Here is a 19651-nt window from a genome sequence, read left to right as displayed (position 1 = left end):
ATATATATATGTCAAATCAAGTCGGTTTCCATATAACACAACTATCGCCGGGAGGCGTTACATTAAACATTACATTAAAATAAAGGATACTCCTCAAAAATGTTATGAAGACCCAAAACGTGTCAATGCCTTTTCACAGAATTAATTAATGCCACTGTAGAAGTGCTCTGTTGGAGTACAAAAACCAATTGATCGTGAGTCCCACGTTCCCGATAGGTAAGAAGCTGTGTCCGATCGCTGTATTTAGATCTTTTATACGCTTGTTTAATAACTTTGACAGGATAACCCCGATCTCTAAACTTCTTGCTGAGCAACGAAGCTTGCTTTTCAAACTCGATGTTAGTTGAGCAAATTCTTCTAATCCGTAAAAATTGAGATACAGGAAGACCCTTTTTGAATGCTGTAGAGTGATGGCTGTGATACTTTAGCAAATTGTTTTTATCTGTAATTTTCCTATTCACAGTAGTGAAGATTTGCCCCTCCTTGATCTCAACAATTACATCCAGATACACAATCTTGGAAAAACTATGTTGAAAGGTAAATTTCAAATTCTGATTAATCTCATTAATCCAAGATTTGAACGCCTCCAATTTTTCTTGCGACTCCTTCCATACAATAAAGATATCGTCAATGAATCTATACCATGCCCCAATCATAGACCACCATTGGGACTGGTAGATGACTGTATCTTCAAAATTGGCCACAAACAAATTGGCCACTGCTGGGGCCAGAGAGGAGCCCATAGGAATGCCTGATGATAAAATTTTTCATCAAAAGTAAAGTAATTGTTAAAGATAACCAATTCAGTTAGTTCTTTCAGAAGTTCCGCTGTGATCCTCTTCGGACCTTGATGCGCCAATACTGCCTCATTCACAATATCAGCAGCTGCTCTTTGTGGAATACATGTATATAAAGATACAATGTCCATCGTTACTAAAATGATAGGATCACTTCCAAGCTGAATTTTACTCAATTTATTGAGAAACTGGATGGTGTCCTTTAAATATGACTGTTTACTTTGCACCAATGGCTGTAAAAATGTATCTACGAAAATTGCAGGGGGTTCCAACACTGAGCCCCTCAAAGACACAATAGGTCGTATTGGTGGATTATTCAAATTCTTATGTATCTTTGGGAGTCCATATATTGAAGGTATTCTCGGGTGCTCAACCAACAAAAATTTATTTTCTTTCTCAGTAAGAATTTTAGAAGTAGAAACCACGGCTTTAATTTGCTCCACCAATTCCATGGTAGGATCATTTTCCAAAATACTATAAGTGGCAGAATCGCTTAAATGCTCCAACATTTTTGATTTGTAAATCATTTTATCTTGTATAACCGTGGCTCCCCCCTTATCAGCGGGTTTAATCACAAGGTTATCACAAATACTCAAATCACGCAATGCTGCCCGTTGACCTTCTGTCAAATTACAAAACACTTTTTTAGTAATTTTTTTAATCTCTCCAGAGAAACGAACTGGAGCAGCCAGAGGTACAGTTGTCTTTAAAGTTACTTCAGGTAAATGACCTTCATTATTGGAAGTAGCGCCTTGATTCTTCTGTGCGTGTAGCTGATGGTACGCAGAAGTGAGTTTCTCCAATGCGTTTTGTTGTTCAGCAATGCGCCGAGCCAGGCCCGGTACAGCCTGCAGGTCATTGAGCTGTACCGGATCCATGAGTTAGCAATCTGTTATGTTTTGTAGGGTTTGGGTGGACCCTTGGACACTGTGGCAGCTGACTATGCCCACGGGGGAAGCCCCATGAGGGGCCACAGGTCAGGCTCAGCTCCGGACACACAAACATAGATTATATCTTTTATTAGACAGTTTATGAAGCCACCAGAGGTGGCGGTAGTGAGTAGAAGATGGAGCCTGGCTGGGCTAGTATTCCTCAGGGCGCTGGAACAGTGGCTCCTCCGGTAGCAGTGCTGTAGGAAGAAGAACTGAGAAAATGAGTACACTGAGATAGTCACAGAGTCCTCAGTATGGAGAAGCCCCGAGATAGGGAGAGCTGGCCCTCGAGGAGCGAGTATTATTTTTATTATTATTAATATTATTTATTTATGAGCTTTTATATACCGGCATTCGTAGGACACATCATGTCGGTTTACAAGTAACTGAGAAGGAAGAAATTACAATGAACGATGATAGAGAGCTAGCTAAGAAGGGGGGGGGGGGGGGGGGCAAGGATGCAAACTTAGAAAAGGGAGGGAGGGAGGAAAGAGTGAAGCAAGGGAGAAGAGTAACCAAAAATTACTAAAGTCGAAATCGAAAAACAGTGTCACAGCAAATTCACAGAGCATATCACAACTGGGTTAACAGTATAAACTTATGAACAATCAAAGGCGAAGCAGTATAAAATTATGTACAGACAAGAGTACCAGATCCCTGGGCACAGAGAATCGTTGGCAAGTACTCATGCAGCAGTTCTCTGTGGAAGATGGCACTGGTGCTGGAATGGAGGCAGGCCCTCGAGGAGCGAGTGCCTGGTTCCAGGGAAACAGCTCTGAGGAATAGATGGTAGTAGTACTCACTGATGGTGTCAGTAGCGAATTCTTCCAAGTAGAAGAGGAGATGAACACAGGCAGCGAGTCAGGGAACATGGGCCCTCGAGGAGTGAGTACCGGTTCCTGATAGTGACCTGAAAGAAGCAGAGAGGCCCCCGAGGAGCGGGTACCTCATTAACAGCAAAGAGTCCTAATAGAAGTTTGTAGGCAGAGTAGCTGGGTTTGGAGAGTGAATCCCATCCGTAGCAATTACCCTTGCTAACTCAACGGCTAGCAATAAACAACAGGCTTAAATATCCGGGCAGTGTGATGTCATCACAGGGGGACGCCCCTGAGGTTCGCGCCATAGAGGAAATAAGAATGGGGGCCGCGCAGCGTGCGCGTCCTAAGGTACCTGAGGAGCCTGGCGGGAGGCAGCGCCCAAGCTGGTCTGGGGACGCCGGAGAGGACAGCAGGCAGACGTCACGGCAGCCAGACGTCCACAGGGAGCAGGAGGAGTTGCAGAAAAAGAAAGGTAGGCGTAGTGAAGCCATCGGGCCGCGGTGGATGCAACAGTTGGTGAGAGCCTGTGTATGTATGACTGCCTGTGGTTTTGGGTGTGGGTGGGTGAGAGTCTGGCTATGGCTCTCTGTGTGTGTGTTTGTGTGTGTGTATGGGTGAGAGCCAATGTGTGTTTGTGTATGAGTGAGAGTCGGTATGTCTGTGTGTGTGTGAGAGAGAGAGAGAGTATGAGAGAGAGGATAAAGTTTGTGCAGGCCTCCTCCATCTGTCCACAACAATCTCAGTGGCTGGAGATCGAAACATCTCAGGTATATAGAGTGGGAGATTTTTTAATCCTTATAAGTTTCATTACTGGATGTTGTCTGATGTGTCTGCTGTTTTGAAATATTATACAAGTGTTTTGGGAAATGTTATAAAAATTTGTATGAGGTTTTCATTATTGTATGCTCTATTCATCAGTTGTTTTGAAATATATATATATTTTTTATTAGTATAGTTTTACTTCTATGATTGATATTTTATATTTTTGTGTTTGTTGATCTCTTATTCTGTCTGTCTATCTGTTTTCTGTATGTGTGACAGAGGTGAGGAATTTTGCTAGTGTATAGTTTCAGTGCAGGGATCCATAGCAATCCATCTTGTTCTGTTTTCAATACGGGATGCACTGGTTTTCCAGGGCCTGATGTAATCTTTGCATGCTGCTCTTTCCTGGGTAAGGTTGTTGCTGTTTGATTCCTGGGAGTTAGTGTTGTTTTGATATGTTAACATTGGTTCAACCACGGTTCCCTCGCCACGGCCGGCTGGCACTTATCCCAATGCCTACGGCTTGCTCTGACACTTCTTGCAGCATGGACACTGCCATTCAGCTCTTCCCCTCTAGGAGCATATGCAAGCCAGGCATCAACCTTAGAATACCCCCGTGGTGGGAACCAAAGCTTCAGCACTTCCAGATGACGTCAGCCCGGCGGGGAATTTAAACCCCCACTGTTTTTCTAGCCAGTGGCACAGCAATGGATCTCCTACCTTGCCATGCAGTGTGTCTTGCTCCATGTTCCTGCTTGCCTTGTTCCTGTTCCAGTTCCTGTCATGTCTCCTGCTGTGCCACTTCGCCTGTGCCCTGCCTTGTCCCGTTTCTGTCCCTGTCTGTCAGTCAGTGTCTCATCTGTCTCTGTCTGCCTTCCAGTTCTGACCTTGGCCGTGGATTTTGACTACATTGCCTGATCTCTGCCTGCTCTGACCTCAGCCCAGACTCCATACCACCCATCCACTGCCTGCCTGGACCTCAGCCTGCCATCAGACTCTTCCAGACTGATCTCGATAGGATACTGACTCAACCGTGCCAGCTCCTGGAACCCAAGGGCTCAACCTGCAGGCAATGGAGCTGGTACAGGTGAAGCCTAAATTTCTTTCCAGTCAGAGTGTGTCCACCATCTAATAGTGTGGGCCTTGTGGGTTCACCTACCAGGCTGCGTCAACCACCCCACAGCCATGGCTCACACTCCATTACAGGTTACAGAGGCCATGAGCTTGGTGGATCTGCCCTCAGCTCAGGTCATTCCTGGATTAATCCACCAAGTCCAGCAGCAACAAGAGCAGCTCAGCCAAAAGCTGTTTTGCTCCAGATTCTTGGCATATGCATGGATGCTATACAGGCTTAACTAGCAGCATCAGCACTTGTGGCACCTCCTCTAGCCATGCCTGCCAGTGTTCCAGGACCTATGCTGCACCCGGCGCCTCCTCACAGATATGACAGAGATCCTAAGACCTATAGGGCTTTATCAGTCAATGCCTCATGCACTTTGAATTACAGGCTGCCAAATTTCCCTCAGATCAGACCAAGGTGACCTATATTCTTTCGCTTTCGGCTGGCTTGGCCCTAACCTGGGCCTCAACCCTGTTGGAGAGAAATGATCCACTCATGGGGAACTTGCAGGAATTCTTGAAACAGTTCCGAAGGATATTTGATGAGTTGAGCCAGGCCTCTGCTGCAGCTACCCAGCTGTTCCGCCTCAAGCAAGGTACAAGTACAGCCGGAGATTAAGCCAAACACTTTCAGACCTTGGCCTCCAAACTACAGTGGAATGAGGAGCATTTGGCTGCCATTTTTTGGCACTGCCTTGTGGAGTGCATAAAGAATAAAGGACCCTGAGAGGAGAGGATCACTTTGCTGGTGGTTGAAAGGAATCAGTAAGTTCTGCTTGGGAAATTTTTTTTAAGTATTGGGGAGAAGTAAACTATTGGGGTATATTAATTAATATGTTTGTTTTTTTAAATAGTCATTAAGACAGCTTGTAAACAGAAGTTAGTGTTTGTTTTTTAAATAGTGGAAGGAAGGCAAAACAATTACCAGCATGGTTAAAAGGTGAGGTGAAAGAGGCTATTTTAGCAAAAAGATCTTCATTCAAAAACTGGAAGAAGGATCCAACAGAAAAAAATAGGATAAAGCATAAGCGCTGGCAACTTAAATGTAAGACATTCATAAGACATGCTAAGAGAGAATTTGAAAAGAAGTTGGTCGTAGAAGCAAAAACTCACAGTAAAATCTTTTAAAAATATATCCGAAGTAGAAAGCCTGTGAGGGAGTCAGTTGGACCATTAGATGATCGAGGGGTTAAAAGGGCACTTAGAGAAGATAAGGCCATCATGGAAAGATTAAATGATTTCTTTGCTTTGGTGTTTACTGTACAGGATGTTGGGAAGATACCCGTTCCAGAGAAGGTTTTCGTGGGTAATGATTCAGATGAACTGACCCAAATCACGGTTAACCTAGAAGATGTGGTAGGCCTGATTGACAGACTGAAGAGTAGTAAATCACCTGGACCAGATGGTATACACCCCGGGTTCTGAAGGAACTAAAAAATGAAATTTCAGATCTATTAGTTAAAATTTGTAACCTATCATTAAAATCATCCATTGCACCTGAATGGAGGGTGGCTAATGTAACCCCAATATTTCAAAAGGGCTCCAGGGGCAATCCAGGAAACTACAGATCAGTTAGCCTGACTTCAGTGTCAGGAAAAATAGTGGAAAGTATTCTAAATATCAAAATCACAGAACATATAGAAAGACATGGTTTAATGGAATAAAGTCAGCTTGGCTTTACCCAAGGCAAGTCTTGCCTCACAAATCTGCTTCACTTTTTTGAAGGAGTTAATAAACATGTGGATAAAGGTGAATCGGTAGATGTAGTATATTTGGATTTTCAGAAGGCATTTGACAAAGTTCCTCATGAGAGGCTTCAAAGAAAAGTTAAAAGTCATGGGATAGGTGGCAATGTCCTTTCATGGATTACAAACTAGTTGAAAGACAGGAAACAGAGAGCAGGATTAAATGGACAATTTTCTCAGTGGAAAAAGGTATACAGTGGAGTGCCTCAAGGATCTGTCCTAGGACCTGTGCTTTTCAATATATTTATAAATGATCTGGAAAGGAATATGACAAGTGAGGTAATCAAATTTGCAGATGATACAAAATTATTCAGAGCAGATAAATCACAAGCGGATTGTGAAAAATTGCAGGAGGACTTTGAGAGACTGGAAAATTGGGCATCCATATGGCAGATGAAATTTAATGTGGATAAGGCAAGGTGATGCATATAGGGAAAAATAACCCATTGTTGAAACCTTGGTGGAAATGTGGACCCTTGGCCTGTGCTGGGATTGACGCTACCTGGGAGTAAGGCCTGTTGCAGGTTCCCAGCGACAGGAGGTGAGGCTGACGGAAGGCAGGGGTAAGCTGGAACTTCACCAATACCAATCCTGGCTGAGCTTAGGAGGGCCCCTGCGGAGACGCGGGAAGCAAAGGATGCGAGGTCTAGTCCAGTGGTCGGTGGCAGGCAGCAAACAGGCAACGTAAGGTCCAGTCCAAAAGTCAAGCCAGGGAAGTCCGTCCAAAGGAAGAGGAGGAGCTGGGATCAGGAACAGGTGAAGGAAGGCAGCAGCAGGAATAGGAACCAGGCTAGGAACAGGCAGGTGAAAACAAAGCAGGAAGCAGATAACACATTGAAATCGTCGGTTCAGTGTGTTGCGGTAGTCAAAAAAGCAAACAGAATGTTGGGAATTATTAGATATGATAGAGGTGTTTAAAATCATGAGAGGTCTAGAACAGATAGATGTGAATCGGTTATTTACTCTTTCAGATAATAGAAAGACTAGGAGGCACTCCATGAAGTTAGCATGTGGCACATTTAAAACTAATCGGAGAAAGTTCTTTTTTACTTAACGCACAATTAAACTCTGGAATTTGTTGCCAGAGGATGTGGTTAGTGCAGTTAGTATAGCTGTGTTTAAAAAAGGATTGGATAAGTTCTTGGAGGAGAAGTCCATTACTTCTTTAAAGATGGCGCCGGCCATCCAGTGCTCCTACCATGTGACAGGGGCCGGCCAATGGCATGGATACCCTGTCACATGGTAAGGGCAAAGGGCCTTCGGCGCCATCTTTATGAGTGGCAGCCGACGGCCCAAGAACGGGAGATTGCTCCCGGGACCACCACTAGACCACCAGGTATTTTAAAAATGTTTTGGGGGGATCGGGAGGGTGGGAGAAGCTAAGGGGTCATCTTTAAAGGGTCGGGTGGGTTTTTTTTTAATCGGGCCATCGGCGCCATTTTTGAGTGGCAGTCAAAATGGCGCCGAAGGCCCGAGAGCGGGAGATCGGTCCCCGCGCCCCCACTGGACCACCAGGTACTCGTAAAAAGTTTTGGGAGGGGGTTCGGGGGGGGGGGAGGTAAGGGGTCAATTTTAAAGGGTCGGGCCTCACTAAAAAAAAATTAATGATGTGAATCGGAACTGATTCCGATTCACATCTCCAGCGATCAGATTTTTTTCTCCCTCCAGCCGAACCCGATCGTTAAGATGATCAGGCACACGATTCACATCTCTAATCTGTAATAGGTTAGACTGCGGAGTTAGCAATCTGTTGTAGGAGCTGCTAGGAATTAGCAGTCTGTTAGGGTTTGCTCCTCCCAAGGGGAGGAGCTAGCAATATGTTAGCGACTCTGCTAGGGTTAGCAATCTGTTGGCAAACTGTTATGGAGTTGCTCCCCAGAGAGGAGAAGTCAACAACCATATAAGATCTGTTCTTCCAGAGGGGAGGAGTTAGTATCTGTTATGGATCTCCGCACAGAGTGGCAACCTAATATACGAGAGTTCCCCTGAAGGGAGGTGTTGGCCATATGTATGGTTCCTGCTAAGAAGTAGCAATTGGTTATAATACAGTTCCTGAGGAAGGAGATGTTAGCAACAGTTGAGGTTAGACTGCAAAGTAGCAGTTTGTTGTACTCAGCTCTTGAAGTGTGAGAGATGAGCACTCTAATGTAAAATGGTGAATCCTTGGGCCAATGGCAGATGACAGCGCCCTCAGGAGGATATCATGAGAGGGACCACCGACTAGGCTGGAGTATGGAGACAGACACAGATAGTTCTTTATTAGATAGGTAGTGGCAGTAGGGAGCTGATGTGCCCAGCAGGGCTGAAGTCCCTCAGATCCTGGAACTGCTATCTCCGGGTTTGCTGAGCTGTAGAGAGAGACTCATAGATAGTGAGTAGACAGGGTATGCTGGATATATAACCAGAAGTAGATGATACACTCACATAGATTAATAAGAAGGCTCAGTAGCTGGAGAGAGTTAGGCCCTCGAGGAGCGAGTACCTGGTTCCAGGGACAGCTCTGAAAGAGCGATGGTAAATCTCAGTTATCTATCTCTGTAATGGTTTCTAGGCAATAGAGAAGAGTTAGTATATTCAGTAAGAGGAGCCTCTAGGCGAGTATTGGTTCCTATATGCAAACTGAAATAAGAACTCACAATATCAGTATATGAAATAGCTTCTGAAATAGAAGAGAGTCTTCGGAGGGTTTTAGGAACATGGTCCCTCGAGGAGCGAGTACTGGTTCCTATCTGCAATTTGTAATAATAATTCACGATCTCCGTACCTGCGATAGCGTCTTAGACAGAAGAGAATCTTCAGAATTCTAGGTACATGGGCCCTCGAGGAGCGAGTACCGGTTCCTATATGCAACTGGAATAGAAACTCACAATGTTCACGTCTGCGATTGCTTCCAGGCAATAGGGAGTCTTCTGAGCATTCAGGGACATAGGCCCTCGAGGAGCGAGTACCGGATCCCATTTTAGCAATCTGAAAACAAGAGGAGAGAGCGGGGGCCCCGAGGAGCAGGTACCCCTAGTAAGTTCGAGGAGGCAGAGCAGCGGAGAATGAAGCAGGTTGAGATGATCCCTGCAATCAATCCCTTGCTAACTCAATTCATAAGCGTAAGCAAAGACCTTTTATGTTGTAAGCGGATGATGTCACTACGGGGGGACGCCCCGAGGTTCGCGCCCTTGCTGGTACAAATTTCGGAGCGCGCACGCCCTACATCATCAGGAACATGGTGGATCCGCAGCGTCAGGCCAGCCTGGGGACTCTCTCTAATACACACAGGCTCTTATTCTCACATGCTATTTCACAGACACAAGCTCTCACTCGCTCTCACACACATGCTGTCTCACACACACACACAGGTTCTCAGCTCATTCACACATACACACACATTCTACAGGGCCTCAGTCTCCCTCTCGCCTCTGGGACACCTCTTTACGGGTTGCCACAAGATGAGCTCCACAGCAGCCCTGATCTTCTCAGGCTCCTGCGACATGGAATCTGCAGCGGCTCTTCTACTGAGCTTAAGACATAAGAACATAAGACCATGCCATACTGGGTCAGACCAAGGGTCCATCAAGCCCAGCATCCTGTTTCCAACAGTGGCCAATCCAGGCCATAAGAACCTGGCAAGTACCCAAAAATTAAGTCTATTCCATGTTACCATTGCTAGTAATAGCAGTAGCTATTTTCTAAGTAAACTTAATTAATAGCAGGTAATGGACTTCTCCTCCAAGAACTTATCCAATCCTTTTTTAAACACAGCTATACTAAGGCGCGAACAAGAGTACGCGGGATTTCAATAGATACGTGCGTAGCCGCGCATATCCATTAAAATCAGGGATCGGCGCGCGCAAGGCTGCCAATTTTGGGCGCCTGTGCGTGCCGAGCCGCGCAGCCTGCCTCCGTTCCCTCCGAGGCCGCTCCGAAATCAGAGCGGCCTTGGAGGGAACTTTCTTTCACCCTCCCCTCACCTTCCCCTCCCTTCCCCTACCTAAACCCCCCCCCCCCCCCACCTTTATCGCAGTATTTACGCCTGCTGGAGGGCGCAGCCATGCCCCCGGGCCAAACCACACCCGCGCCACGCCCCCAAAACACGGCGTCACAACCGCCACGCCCTGGCACGCCTCTCCATGCAAGCCCCAGGACTTACGCGCGTCCCAGGGCTTGCGCGCAGGGGGGGTTTGGGGTAGGTTTTCAGGGGGTACGCGCGTATCCCTTTGAAAATCTACCCCTAACTGCACTAACCACATCCTCTGGCAACAAATTCCAGAGTTTAATTGTGCGTTGAGTGAAAAAGAACTTTCTCCGATTAGTTTTAAATGTGCCCCATGCTAACTTCATGGAGTGCCCCCTAGTCTTTCTACTATCCGAAAGAGTAAATAACCGATTCACATCTACCCGTTCTAGACCTCTCATGATTTTAAACACCTCTATCATATCCCCCCTCAGCCGTCTCTTTTCCAAGCTGAAAAGTCCTAACCTCTTTAGTCTCTCCTCATAGGGGAGCTGTCCCATTCCCCTTATCATTTTGGTAGCCCTTCTCTGTACCTTCTCCATCGCAATTATATCTTTTTTGAGATTCGGCGACCAGAATTGTACACAGTATTCAAGGTGCGGTCTCACCATGGAGCGATACAGAGGCATTATGACATTTTCCATTTTATTCACCATTCCCTTTCTAATAATTCCCAACATTGTTTGCTTTTTTGACTGCCGCAGCACACTGCACCAACGATTTCAATGTGTTATCCACTATGACACCTAGATCTCTTTCTTGGGTTGTAGCACCTAATATGGAACCCAACATTGTGTAATATAGCATGGGTTATTTTTCCCTATATGCATCACCTTGCACTTATCCACATTAAATTTCATCTGCCATTTGGATGCCCAATTTTCCAGTCTCACAAGGTCGTCCTCCAATTTATCACAATCTGCTTGTGATTTAACTACTCTGAACAATTTTGTATCATCTGCAAATTTGATTATCTCACTCGTATTTCTTTCCAGATCATTTACAAATGTATTGAAAAGTAAGGGTCCCAATACAGATTCCTGATGCCCTCCACTGCCCACCCCCTTCCACTGAGAAAATTGTCCATTTAATCCTACTCTCTGTTTCCTGTCTTTTAGCCAGTTTGTAATCCACGAAAGGACATCGCCACCTATCCCATGACCTTTTACTTTTCCTAGAAGCCTCTCATGAGGAACTTTGTCAAACGCCTTCTGAAAATCCAAGTACACTACATCTACCGGTTCACCTTTATCCACATGTTTATTAACTCCTTCAAAAAAGTGAAGCAGATTTGTGAGCCAAGACTTGCCTTGGGTAAAGCCATGCTGACTTTGTTCCATTAAACCATATCTTTCTATATGTTCTGTGATTTTGATGTTTAGAACAATTTCTACTATTTTTCCTGGCACTGAAGTCAGGCTAACCAATCTGTAGTTTCCCGGATCGCCCCTGGAGCCCTTTTTAAATATTGGGGTTACATTAGCTATCCTCCAGTCTTCAGGTACAATGGATGATTTTAATGATAGGTTACAAATTTTTACTAATAGATCTGAAATTTCATTTTTTAGATCCTTCAGAACTCTGGGTGTATACCATCCGGTCCAGGTGATTTACTATTCTTCAGTTTGTCAATCAGGTCTACCACATCTTCTAGGTTCACCATGATTTGATTCAGTCCATCTGAATCATTACCCATGAAAACCTTCTCCAGTACGGGTACCTCCCCAACATCCTCTTCAGTAAACACCGAAGTAAAGACATCATTTAATCTTTCCACAATGACCTTATCTTCTCTAAGTGCCCCTTTAATTCCTTGATCATCTAACGGTCCAACTGACTCCGTCACAGGCTTTCTGCTTCGGATATATTTTAAAAAGTTTTTACTGTGAGTTTTTGCCTCTACAGCCAACTTCTTTTCAAATTCTCTCTTAACCTGTCTTATCAATGTCTTACATTTAACTTGCCAACGTTTATACATTATCCTATTTTCTTCTGTTGGATCCTTCTTCCAATTTTTGAATGAAGATCTTTTGGCTAAAATAGCTTCTTTCACCTCCCCTTTTAACCATGCTGGTAATCGTTTTGCCTTCTTTCCACCTCATCTGCAGGCGGGCCAATGCTCCTCCTCCTTCCTTCCTGCACAGCCCTTGTAATGTTTTTCTTCTGGGGCCACAGAGGGGAGGAAAGAGAAGGAGCACCTGGAGGTTTGGAAGTCTTTTGTTTTCTTCAGGCCGAGGTGGGATTAGCTCCACCATGGCTCCACCGACCTTCCTGTGCCGGGGGATAAAAGCTGTGCACAGCTGCACACGCACCTTTAGAGTGAACAGTAGAGGCTAAGCTTGGTACATGTTGGACAAGGCAAGGTGCACTAAGATGGTGATTTTTTACCTCTTCTGTGCTTTTCTCTGTTCCTATTTCATCCCTCCCCTCTACCTGTTCAATGTACTTTCCACCTCTTGTTACACTGTAAACCGATATGATGTCCCCACGAATATCGGTATAAAAAAAGTTATAAATAAATAAATAAATAAATAATCAGAAGGGGAAATCCCAACACCACTGAAATTCGCTTTTATAAGACCAATTTTGAAAACAGCAGTTTTGATAGTGAGGTATTATATATATATAGGCCAGTATTAACTTTACCAGTTATTGCGAAAATCATGGAGAAAATAATGATTCCACAATTAAAAGATCACTTAGAGGTGAATAATATATTATTTCCAACTCAGTTTGGTTTCAGAAAAAATTACAGTACTGAAACACTGCTATTGGCATTAACTGACACAATTCTTCAGGGATTTGATACTGGACAATCATGTATCCTCCTACTATTAGTTCTGTCAGCCGCGCTTGTCACCTTGGACCATGACATAATGATCCAAAGGCTGGTTGAAATCGGTTTAGCTGGGAAAATCCTCTATTGGTTTAAGTCTTTTTTAACAAACCGTACTTGCCAAGTTAGAATAGGAGGAGTCTCCTGTAATACATTAAATATGGATACAGGAGTACCGCAGGGATCTTCCTTGTGGGCGACCCTTTTTAATAAATGTATGCTGCCTTTGTGCTGACTAATGTCCAGACTGAGAGTGAGTTACATCTATGCAGATGATGTACATTTCAAGGTTCCCACAGAAACATACATTGAATATTCCCTCTAGACACTGGGAGTATATCTTTCGGAGATACATAAACTTTTAAAAAATATGAAGTTGGTTCTTAACAAACAAAAAAAACAGAAGTCGTGTTATTAAATCGAAGGTTTCCTACAGAATCTCCTATATATCTCTCCATCGGCTCCACCAAGACAGAACTGACTGAACAGGCACGTGACCTGGGAATAATTATAGACAGCAAATTGACACTGTGGAAGCATATTTCCAATCAAATAAAAAATAGCTATAATAAGTTACATGTGCCAAAACGCCTGAAGCCCCTATTGAAACATGATGACTTTAGGACTGTTCAACAAACCTTAATATTCTTGAATTCAACTATTGTAATTTATTGTTATTTGGATTGCCAGCCAATTCCCCCAGAGCTCTGCAGCTGCTCCAGAATGCAACTGCAAGAATTCTAACAGGGAATAAGAAATTTGATCATATAACCCCCCATTCTTAAACTGCTACATTGGCTGCCAAATGTATTGAGGGTGTATTATAAAATGCTATTTATAATCTGTAAAATTGTCTACACAGAAAACTGACTGGTTAAGTGCAACTCTCTACTTCTATGCGCCACAGCAAAATTTGGGATTGGCAAATAAGGTTGGCAAAGATTCCATCTTTACAGTCTGCTCACTTAAGGAAGGTCAGAGAAAGAGCTAGCTCAGTAGCCAGGCTAAAATTATGGAACTCTATGCCATGCGAATTACGCGTACAGAAAGAGAATAGATTGTTCAAGAAAGAATTAAAAACATGGCTATTTGTACTGACGTATGAAGATACGACATGAGCGATTAAAAAAAAAAAAGACCTCACAAGAATGAGTGCTGTACACGATGCTGTGAGAAAGTAGGGGTTATAAGGTTATTTATGAATGCTTATATAATTTATGCTAATTTTTTATATGATTTTATTGTAACTAGTTTCTTTTTAAGTACCTAGTCCGCAATTACTGGTTTTTTAATAATGAGATGTTTGCTGTGAACCGCCATGGATTGTCTACAGCAGAGCTTCCCAAACCTGTCCTGGGGACCCCACAGCCAGTCGGGTTTTCAGGATATCCATAATGAATATGCATGAGATACATTTGCATACCATGGAGACTCGGCACATGGAAATTTATCTCATGCATATTCATTGTGGATATCCTGAAAACCCGACTGGCTGTGGGGTCCCCAGGACAGGTTTGGGAAGCCCTGGTCTACAGAATGACGGTATATAAATGATAATAAATCATAAATAAGCTGGACACAGAACAAGGACTGGGGCTGCAAAGAGACAGAGACAAAGCAAGGTAGTGAGCATGGCCAGAGAGAGATACAAGCAAGGAAGGATACTGGACAGGACATTAAGCAAGGACTAGGACTTAGTACAGACCCAGGCTGGGACAGGATACTGAGCAGGAACTGGGACAGGGAAAGGATGCTAGGTACTGGACTTGACAGGGCACTATAAGACCAGACAAAGGACCATAAAAGGACAAGGCAAAACAACACTGAACAAGGAACATAGAAGCCCAAAGGCAACAAGGTTGGAGGCCAGTAGGCCACCAGGCTATAGGCTCGAAGGCCCCTAGGTATAGAGAGAGGCCTTGATAAGCCACAAGGCAGAATATAAGTATATAGCAGGCCCAGAGGCCACAAGGTAAGGTAAGGCCTAGATAGGCCACACGACAAGAAGCAAGGAAACAGCGGTCAAGTCAGAGAGCCAAGGGTAACTCCATGAAGAGACAAGGATACGATGGCAGAACTGGGTTACATAGGGCTGGGGGTTGGATGTGGTGTGAGCAGCGAAGAGGAGCTTGGCAAGACTGAGGAACCCTGGTAGAGCAGTGGCTGCAGGATAGGCTGAGCCAGGAGGCCATTGAAGGATGGCTTGGACAGCTCTGAGCAGAGCTCACTGGAGGCCTCTGCAAGTGAGGTGGTGTTGTAGTCTGAATCAGGGCATGGTTAGGCTGCACAGCAGACGAAATTGTGACAATCCAACTCTGTACATGCAGGAAGAAGTAACTTTTTGAGTGTATAGTTATGTTTGAAAATTGGAAGTTTGCACATAAATCCTTGTCCCGCCCCAATTCTGCCCCCTGGAAAGCCTACCATGAGTGTGGAGAAAAGTATGGGGCTGATGTAATAAGCTGTGGTCCACTTTCTGCGGGCTTTTGCGCATGTAATTGCATGGGTTTTCTCACGCTCTTACACGTGTATGTAATAAAGCGTTCACCACGGAAAAAACCCACACATAAACCCGTGCAAAAAACCCGTGGCAGGCTTTGTGCATGTGCATGCAAATGGCATGTAAAGGAGGCAATTATCCATTCACGGGCTATGCAGGGAGCCACGCTAGCAGAGATAAATGTTAGTGCAGGTTTTTTTTAAGTGGGTCTTTTAGTGCCTGGGTCAGGGCAGACGTGAAAGTACCTGTGTGGAAGCACCCGGGGCTTGCTGATCGCAATCACTTCTACTGCTTTGGTGGCTTTCAGTTCCAGTCCCATTCTCAGCGATGCTGTGGCTCCAGGCGATATTGGCGCTTTTCTGTAGCCCCTTAAGATTGCCGGTATGTCCATTCTGGCTCCTGCTCTCTCCTGGCGGGGCTGATCCATGCCAAGCAGCACCAAGCACCCAGCACAGAAAAGACTGCATGGACACACAACCATACTAATGCCAGCAACAGAGTAAAAGGGCCAAAGTGGTAGGAGCTGAAACAATCTATTTTCAAATAGTAGTAACTTGAAATAGTTTGAAATGAGTCTGTAGCATTTTTCCAATAGCGCCTATTTTAGTGGCTGCGGCTTTCTGCATTGGGGCTTTTATGCAGATATTGGCACCTGAATTAGGTATTCCATGGGTTTTTTTGCACACATTTCATTTGCATGCCATCCCCTTATTATATCCCGCAGAAGTGCACAAAAAAAAAAAAAAAAATACGAGCAGAAAAATAGCACCAATTTCAGCACAGGTCTTATTACATCGGCCCCTATATGTGCACTTTCCCCTGCACAACTCCCCAGATGATTTTCAAAAGACAATTTACACTTATAAACGGGGTTTATAGTGTAAATACTTGTGAAAATTACCCCTTAAGTATTTTCAACCACCTGTGAACCACAATCTAATCTAGATTGTGGGGGTCTCACAATGTTTATATTGAGAACACACACATACACATATACCATATCAGTGCTGTTTGCCCACAAATGATCAAGAGCCTGTGTTATGACTTCTGCTCTATGAAATTCGGAAGTATATGGCAATATTGGACAGGAAAAAAAAAAAAAACCCTTTGCAGGACTGGACTAGCTAACTCTACCCTTGTAGATCTTTTCTGCAGCATGAGAAAAAAAATGTGCTGGGTCAGATATCCCCAGATAGTTAGCCACTTAACACAGTTCAGGAATTTGGTGACTAGCCCTGTGAATAAATACACCTTGATTTCATTTCTCCCCTCTTTAAACTACCTAGTTATTGCGCCAAAATTATTTATACCAGATCACTCTTAATATTAAAGGATCTTATAAAATCATTTCCTCTATACAACCAGACAGGAGGGATTACAGACCTTATGCCAGCCCACTACATTCAATACATACCTGACGTTCTAAACTTGGTACGAATACGCAAATCATTTCCCGTTAATAGATAATACAGCTCAACTAGCTGCTCTATACATTTTTGGGTGGCATTAAGACATCTATTGACTTCTTCCTCCTGCTGTTTTATCCAGTCATCCAACTTTGCCCGTTTGTTTTCCACTTCTTCTTCATCACTAGTAATCGCTGTTAACATCTCACCTGGAACATAACAAAGGAGATTGTGTGTTAGCAACTGGCCTGGCTACCGCTTTAGAACTTAGATCCTGGGTTCAAGCCAAGTGGTCCAGCGGCAAGCGCTGTGCACTTCCAGGCAGAGAACCTGGGTTTAGCTTCCAGGCCCAGCCTCTGCTCAGGCAGCACTCACAGCCCCAGGGTGCGGTGGGGGGCAGGGGAGATACAAAATAACAGCCATCACTCAACAGTGACACTGGGGAAGGGGAGAAGGGAAAGCAGCATTTCAACTGACTCCACTCTAACAGCCATTTCAGAATACTCTCCAGGCCGCCCTCGACTGTTGATGATGTTTGTAAGAACATGGACAGTTTCTGTAGTAACTCGTTTCTTTTCTTTCTGGAGATAAGCTGGCTCACGAAATCCAAGTCGTCTGCTCCCTCCAATTCTATCTCTATCCCTGGTGTGTACTCTTCCAAGGCTTCATTCACTCGTTTGAGGATTAGTCCCAGGCGTTCTGAAATTTCCTGCAGAACCAAGAAAAGACAATGTAAGCATTCCCCATTCAAGCCCAAGGATGATTTCTACTTTTAAGTATAAAAAAAAAGCTGAGAGCTGTGACTGCATCCATTGAAGAGTGAATTGCCATAGGGACAGCCATTCCATTACAACCTTATGGGATCTGAATTTCCAGTCACCCATCAGTCTTTTTTTTTTTTAATCCATATATTGTCTTAGAATTTCAGAAAAAGGCTCTGCCGGTAGCCAGCATAAAGACCTTGCCTGCATAACTCAGCTGCGGCAGTCTGGAGGATATGCACACCACTCAGAGCTGCTTTGTGAAAGGGTGAGGCTCAGGCCACATGTAAGCACCTGATTAGAGATTTTTAGGCTAGATCTGCTCAGGCTTCCCATCAGAATCATTCCCTAAGTGCAGGGCCGGTGCGTCCCATTAGGCGAACTAGGCAGTCGCCTAGGGGGCCAACCCTTAGGGGCGGTGAAGAGCAGCCATGTGGGGCTGCGAGCAGAGCCTATCCCGCTCGCTGCCAAGAGGAAGAGAGACTCGGGCCTTAGCAATACCCATCCTGCTCGCAGCTCAGAGAAGCACAGAATCGGCTGGCTGCGAGCAGTACCCATCCTGCTCGCGGCCGAGAAAATCAAACACTCGGCGGGCCACGAGCAGCACATCAGTGAATGAGGTCGGGACCAGGGGAAGGGGGGGGCGGGCGCAAGGAAAAAGGTTCGCTTAGGGCACCTAACACCCTTGCACTGGCCCTGTCTAAGTGTGCGCACGCACAGACAGACAGACATATATGTATACCAGCATCTCACAGTATATGCAGCAAGGCATGTTAACATAGGAGTGTAATAAGGTGTGCTTGGTTACACAGTTTATTAACCCTCAGTTATGCATACATTTTTATATCAATGCAGCAAGGAGTTTTTGTTGAAAATGATGAATTTTGTGAACCTTGCGCCGGCTAGGTCTGGTGATGACGCACCGCGGGGTGCCCGCAGTGGAGGTCGAAGCAGGTAGGCGGCACGGAGCAGGAGACCGAAGGAACTTCACCACTGGAAGCCCGAGGTCCCCCCCCCCCGGGAGGAGCCCATGAGGACCCGAGCCGCTTGGACTTAGGCGGGGTCTCCTGGACGGAGCAGAACAGGATACCAAGGACCAGCTGAAGTCGAAGGCCAGGAACCGAAGCCAAAGTCTGAAGCCAGGGACAAAGAACAGCAACTAGCAAACTCTGGGAGCAGAGAGAACCTCGTTGCAAGGCAAGGAGTAGGGCAGGCTGCAGGGTTTAAATCCCTGCCAGCGTCTGACATCCTTCGGGGGTGGAGCTGCAGGTTCCTGCGCTGGTCCCTTTAAATCCTGTGTTCCTGCGCGCGCCTAGAGGGGCGGAGCCAGCAGAGGCCGTCGGCGGCATCTCCCTCGCGGAGGGAGCGCCGCGCGGAGGAACCAGCCAGGCCCGAGCAGGCCTTATTGATGCTGCTGCTGCCGCGAGGCGACCCACGGTAAGTGAAGGGACGGCCCGTGGGGTTCCGCGGGTCGGAGGCATAACAGTTTTGTGCACTCAAAATGTGTCCAGAACAATGTATGAACAGGTTAACTCCCTCGCATGGAAATTCCATGGACATCCTATGCAAATGAAGGCATTAGCTATTACCTCCCCCCAATGTAGAAAAGTGTATTGACATTTTTTTTTTTTAATGCTGGACATTTTACTCCTGGTCAGAGGTGTTTTGTGTAACGTTTCTGGCACTAGTGTTAGTCTGTTGGGCTAAGTGGGAGTTCTTGGTGCTGGGGATCTGCACTCCTGATTTATGCGCACAAAAGGTGATTTGTGCAAATAAATAGTCTCTTCCTCTCTGTATTAACATTTTTTTAAATGCCCTGGAGTTACTCTCTCATTCTCTCCCTCTTTCCAAAATAGTTTCAGCCTCTCTTTCCTTTCTACCCTCAAAACATTGCAGGTTACAGCTTCCTCCCAAAAAAGGACAGTGGCATCAGGGATTCTTCATCCAAAAAAGGACAAGTAATTTTTTT

The 19651-nt window shown here is 45.1% G+C and overlaps 1 protein-coding gene across 2 annotated transcripts in view; it reads right to left on the bottom strand.

Moving 5' to 3' along the window:
• The window catches only part of FAM186A (family with sequence similarity 186 member A), a 160105-nt gene that overhangs the window by 125804 nt on the left and 14650 nt on the right, over positions 1-19651 (bottom strand). For both annotated transcript variants that reach the window (XM_029595003.1, XM_029595004.1), the window contains exons 2-3: positions 17399-17630; positions 16930-17130 (exon numbers count right to left, since the gene is read on the bottom strand). In XM_029595003.1, coding sequence (XP_029450863.1) covers positions 16930-17130; positions 17399-17630 — 433 coding nt within the window. The remainder of the gene's footprint in view (positions 1-16929; positions 17131-17398; positions 17631-19651) is intronic.

This window comes from Rhinatrema bivittatum, chromosome 3, assembly GCF_901001135.1.
Source record: "Rhinatrema bivittatum chromosome 3, aRhiBiv1.1, whole genome shotgun sequence".
In the NCBI taxonomy this organism is placed as follows: domain Eukaryota; kingdom Metazoa; phylum Chordata; class Amphibia; order Gymnophiona; family Rhinatrematidae; genus Rhinatrema; species Rhinatrema bivittatum.
This window is presented reverse-complemented; position numbering and strand designations above follow the sequence as displayed.